Raw genomic sequence first — 6,000 nt, 5'->3', positions numbered from 1 at the left:
TCAGGAAGACAACTTTATGAGTAAAGTGTTCTGGTAAGCACCTAATTCAAACACTTTATATTTAAAGATAATTAACTCTCCAAATTTTAAATAATCAGGTTGTAACTTTCTATACAAAAAAATATTCCTCTGAGGAGAATGGGGGTGGGACATCTTTAATATGTATCCAGCATACACGTTTAACTATTACACATACAAAAACGCAGTAAATTTTATAAAGAAATTTATTGTGCAAGAATGATTTTCATGCTCATTTACAATGAAATAATTAGTTTTAACAAATAATCATGCCATTGCTTAATTTCAACACTAAGCAGAATATTTACATTCAAGTTTACATGTTTGTTCAAGTTCCACATATGGTATTGTCAGAATTAAATAAGAATGCATCTTCAAATCAAACTTTGCATTTTTTACATTAGAATATCACCGCCTTTATGACATTTACTGGAAATGGCAAATTTCCTTTCTTTGCAGTACCCTAATTTCCCAGCTACTGTACTGGGGGGGGGGGGGGGGGGAACGGGGACGGACAACAACACAAAACAACACAAACAAAACCAATTTGCAGAAATTATCATCACAAATGTACATCAGTCTCCAGTTAGCCAGGCATTTCCAACTTATTAAACAACGGGAGGCTGGAGTATACCTCTGGTATAACTGACTTCTGGAGGACTGTTTATGTAATCCTTGCAAGAGATCACACCTGGAGAAAATGAGCCTCAGGACAATTCTTTCATGGAATCTTATATAAAAAAAGGATCCGTTTTGTCAATATTGAAGCAAACATCTTATAATAGCACCAAACACACTTTGCAACTTTTTGTACTTTTTTTTTTTTTTTTTTAACCATAGTGATGATTAGGAACACAGCATCATGGTCTGGCACCTTTTTAAAAACAACACCCCCCCCCCCCCCCAAACATATGCTGCATAGTAGTAATTTAAAAAAAAAAAAATAGATCGGCAGTTCAGAAATTCAGTGTGCAGAAACTCAAACTGTGACTTTTTGGTGCTGCTTCTTCCTCTTCACACTCTAAGATCTAAGGTAAATTGAGACTTCAGCCCACATTTTCTTAGCCTACACACGACGAATCTCTTGCTCCTTCGGCAAAGGTTGCTAATACAGACTTCTCAGTTATCTCCCACCCACCCCGACCCCTCTTATTTTTTAAACTGAGAATCAGCTAATACAATATGCAAACTCAGAAATGGTTCTGAATTACAACTTATCATGGTCCTGTTGAACAGCTGAAAAATGTAGCAGAATTTTTGTTTACTTTCACAGTTCCATGTGATGCCTACTACTTTAATCCATACTCTCCTATCGGTGCTTCACTTACTGTCTAGGTTTCACAGGGGCCTGTAATAATAACAAAAGAATCAGAGCATACCTGCTAATATGCTGCCCTGACTATTACATAAAGTTAAAGGACAAAGTATAGTGATTGTCTTGGATTTTGGCTATTAATGTTACAGGGAGATACTGATTTTGAAGATGCAAACCTAAACATTCCCACGTTTTAAATAATCTTTATATTTGGCAGAGACTATCTCACTTTTTCCGTCTTCATGTTGTGACATCTCCTCCAGAACTTGTCGGTTGAGAAACAACCGTAGAAGGTTGTACTGGTAACATTTCTAACTCAGATTCACGTACAAAGATGACCGCATCACCACTGACATTTATTAAACACTGAGCCTGAAAAAAACAAAACAAAAAAACAACAACAATACACAGTTACCAAACATTAAATAGTAAGATATTTTATGTTTACTTATATCAGCAAGATAGAACTACACAGATAATAAGAAAGCCGACAGAGATCAGGAGACGCACAAATTATTAGAATTTATTAGTGAGGCAATCTATGCCATATTTTCTTTTATATCCACTCACTTGTGTGCTATCAAACGTATAGACAGATTCTCGTAAGACCACCACAAATGAAATATCTGGGTAGCTGTACTTGCTTTCACTATTGTTTTGAACATATTTTGTGTACCAAAAGAACCATATTCTGTTGTCATCTTTACTAATAAAGTTTTGTCCCTTTATGTCCAAAACAGAGCATTTTATATCAGCAACTCCAGGTATTTTCATGTGGATTTAGGATAAAAATCCTAACACCACAACATCAGAAAAGCTAAGTAAGTTCAGCACTACTGTTCAATTGTTTCCTGCAATTTACTTCATTCTAGTACACTTAGTATTTTTACGCATTTGGGTATTTATGAAGCATATTTGTAATTTTGTGTTAACTCAGCTGTCCAAGAATGCTCTTGGCTTCTTTAAACAAAGATGACGATGAGAGATCCAGAAGCGTTATGCAGACATGGCTCTACAGGGTTGCAGTTTTTTAAATGTATAAAATGTGTATTTGTGTCATACTAATCACAATAGCACTGTTATTTCATATCATAATTTACCTGATTTTTGTTTGGATTCTCCATAAAGACACACTGCTTCATTATGTACGAGACAACTGCATTCCCCCCTAAAGCTGCAACATGAGCTCTCACCATTGCAAACACTTCAGCAATAAACGCGTGGAGAAAACCACTGACACCACCCTCCTAAAATTTGGGAAAACAAAACAAAATTACATTTTATGTTATGTATAGCTACAAGATGCTGAATACTTTTCCTACATTTTTATCAGCTGAATATTTCAGTGAATCCTAAATGGTATGTTGTACAGAACTTAAAAGCCATGCACTGTTTAATGGGTCACAGTTAAAAATCAGACCAATGGAACTTACTGTTTGAGGAAAAGAATCACAAGTAGCTTATTCATTTGTCACTAGTATTCTTTGCAGTCAGTATATTACAGACACTTTTCAGATATTCCTACACCTCTGCAGGAACATTTAATATTCCAATGACAGTTGAATAATGACTTTTTTTCTTTCATGAGGAAGGATACTGCCCATTTTTTTTTATAACTGGCAAGCAGATAAAGAATAATTTCTACTGAGGATTAAAAGAGATTTAGACTTCTTGGAAATTACTGGTAAGGAGTAGCCACCACCTTTCGTTGCTGCAACTTAACGTATGCTAATCACTGTCGTTAGTTCTCAACATTCACTAAAGAAATGATCCCTCAAAATACAAGTAAGCAAGGGACAGAGCAGAAACTTGACAAGTAAGCTATTCAAGCTCCCCCCCGCCTTGAAGCCTAAAAGAACTTCTAGCCATCCCTTTTCACTAACTTTTTTGACTTGATGGCGCTTGTGGGGGATTTTTACTTCTTTGGTGCCAAGCTGAATAATTTAAATTGCTGTGAAAGGAGGAGAAGGAAAACAGTGAAGTATGGTTTTTTTCCTAAATAATCCTTATGAAAGAATGTGAGCAACTACATTGTGGGGAAAAACCCAACTCAAAAACTAGGTAACCAACCAAAAAAAAAAAAATCCACAGAAAAAAATGAGGAAAGAAACTGATGAAACAGAGCTCACTATTGGTTCAAAATACCTGTAAAATTTCAAAATTAAAGTGAAAGGCAAGACCACTAGACTTCCAACGTGCGTGTGTGCCACTGGAGAAGATAAAAGAGGCAGGTAGAAGAATAGGCTAGCTAAGCTGAACTTCAACAAATACAGGCTGCCCTCATATCTACTGGGTACTATAATCTACCCCGAAGCAGACTCATAAAGACATAAGAAAACATATCTTGAATGAAAAGTAACAAACAAAAGGGCAAGTATAATTTCACCAATCCAAGCATAAAGCATGAATGAAGTCAAATGCAGCCAGACATCAAAATTTTAACACAAGTTTGTAATTCCTCATGAAATTTTGATTTTGTCCAAGTGTTTTAACAGTTACAGCAACTGACCAGGGCGGGAGGCAGTGAGGTGGAACGGATTCTGTAATATTATAAACCAAAGATAAGATTTGATGACAACAGGTAACAAAAGATTATAAATATCCACCTGTAAATGGCAAAACCTAAGAGCAATGGATAAATTGGACTTAAAAATTATCATTAACTTTTGAAGCACAGTGACTGGTGTGTATTTCAGCTTATGAAAGCATTCATAGGGCCTCAATATGCTGTAAACCACCATAAGCAAAATACAAAGCAATACAAACACAAATGCTGCTAACTGTTTCCCTGTAGAATCTGAAACACATTGCTTGAGTCTGATATAATGACCACTCTGTTTTGACTCCATTACAGCCTCAGGGCAATACTGTGCAATTAGTATTAAAACTGGTTTGTGACTCAGCCTATGCAGATGAAATTAATTTAAATTAGCTGCCCTGGGTGCTGGAAATAGCACACTGACATTATCACAGAAACTGTACAATCGTCCCAACTTCATGGAGGAGTTGAATCAAATACTTGAGCAACCTACCTCTGCTGGGATCTGCTATCATAGATACCAAAGGTTATCAGCTATTTAATTTGTATCTACAGAAGCTGCAGTTAGTACAGAAATGTCATGTAACCATTTCCCTGGTCATACCATACACATCCTTTTGAAAATGCTGTCCTTTTCACATCAATTTCTGAAGTTAAAAGGGGCTGTAACTTGCAAGATCCAAACAAAATGTTTTTCTGATCAAAGTTTCTCTAGAGAGCTCGCAACGCATTTTTATGAAAGCTGATCATTTTTATTAACATCTACTCTGTAATTTTATCAATGTGTAATTACCAAGAAACGGCATACTCTTTAGCACTAACAAACCACCAAGAGGTACATTCTATTTCTGTGGCCAGAAATTGTAGCAGAAGGATGCAGCTATTTCCCAAAAGGACAGGAAAATGATAAGGAACGTGTCTTGCGTTTTGGCATTCTCAGAGGACTATCTGTTGTCCAGATCCAGACTGGAGATCAGTGTTTGAGTATCACTAGCTACACCCTCTAAGCTGGTTGTGTTGTTACATACTCTGTGGCATGCTTTTTAGACATTGATCACACAGAGCTATGTTACTGAGAACACTCAGCATAATATAGTTATATATGATACAGGAAACCTTCTATTAACCAAAGAATTCCAAAATACAAATACACTGTGAAAGTTCATCATTGAGTTTGCTAAATGAGAGAAGAATGGATTCTTTTTTATTTTTTTTTAGCATTTAAATTAATCTCAGTTTTGGGTTCAAGTGATCTCAGATCACTGTTGGTCAAAGACCCGTTTTCTCCATATAGTTCTGTTTAAGAACTCATCGGTTTAGTATTACATCCAAATTCAACAGCAATCACAACAGTTAAGTAACCCCTTCCTAACATTGCCAAACACAAAGCAGCTCTATATGCTCAATGACAAGAACGGTGCAATGTGACTTACTCCCAATTCAGCACCTACCCTCAAGTGACAAAAGCTCTTAATCCCTTGCTGTGCCATACCCCAATCAAACCTCTTCAGATATTATTATTTGATTATTATAATTAACAAAAAGTGCTAATCCCTGATATACAGCTCACCTCACGCAAAGAAGTGGTTTCTCTTATAAAAAACATGTTGATTATCCCAAGATACTTGGTTATTTTTGCCCCAGGTAGAAAAGAAAGAGGTGTCATCTTAACAACTGAGACGGTAGAATTGGTGCATGACGGAACAGAACGGTGCCGTAAGTATCCCTCAGCCAATGGACTTGCTTTATCAAGTGAAGCAGCTAAAAAGATGGGGAAAAAGAAGAGAAAGTAACTATCAAGTAAGATCGATTACCGTTTCTCAAAACACAAAAACTCTTCTTTATGGTTTCCAAATAGCTTGGTGACAACATTCAGCTGCCTGTGATGCTCAGCCATATCATGTGAGAAAGGAAATTATCATGCAATGCATGCAAAAGGAGACAAAAAGCTGAAATGGATTTTATTTGGAAGAGTGGCATTCCTGCAAAGGAAAACATCGAGGCAAGTAGCTGCACATACAACAATCAGTTATAAAGTGAAGGTAAAGAAAAAGTGCCAACATTTTGAAATACATATTCTGCTGGAGGAACAAATTATAGGAAGTGTGAAAGTTGTTGTGTTTCCCCA

General features: G+C 36.3%; 1 protein-coding gene across 31 annotated transcripts in view; it reads right to left on the bottom strand.

Annotated features, from left to right (window-relative positions):
- Window positions 1-206: 206 nt before the first annotated feature.
- The window catches only part of C2CD5 (C2 calcium dependent domain containing 5), a 71,017-nt gene continuing 65,223 nt past the window's right edge, over window positions 207-6,000 (bottom strand). For 29 of the 31 annotated variants that reach the window (XM_075051402.1, XM_075051409.1, XM_075051395.1 and 26 more), the window contains 3 exons: window positions 5,443-5,633; window positions 2,434-2,580; window positions 207-1,705 (listed from right to left, as the gene is read on the bottom strand). In XM_075051402.1, the coding sequence (XP_074907503.1) occupies window positions 1,574-1,705; window positions 2,434-2,580; window positions 5,443-5,633 (470 nt within the window). In that variant the 3' untranslated portion in view covers window positions 207-1,573. Of the gene's footprint in view, window positions 1,706-2,433; window positions 2,581-5,442; window positions 5,634-6,000 lie in introns of those variants that run through there. The other 2 variants (XR_012653606.1, XR_012653607.1) reach the window with 1 other exon arrangement.

Source organism: Buteo buteo, chromosome 19 (genome assembly GCF_964188355.1).
Source record: "Buteo buteo chromosome 19, bButBut1.hap1.1, whole genome shotgun sequence".
In the NCBI taxonomy this organism is placed as follows: domain Eukaryota; kingdom Metazoa; phylum Chordata; class Aves; order Accipitriformes; family Accipitridae; genus Buteo; species Buteo buteo.
This window is presented reverse-complemented; position numbering and strand designations above follow the sequence as displayed.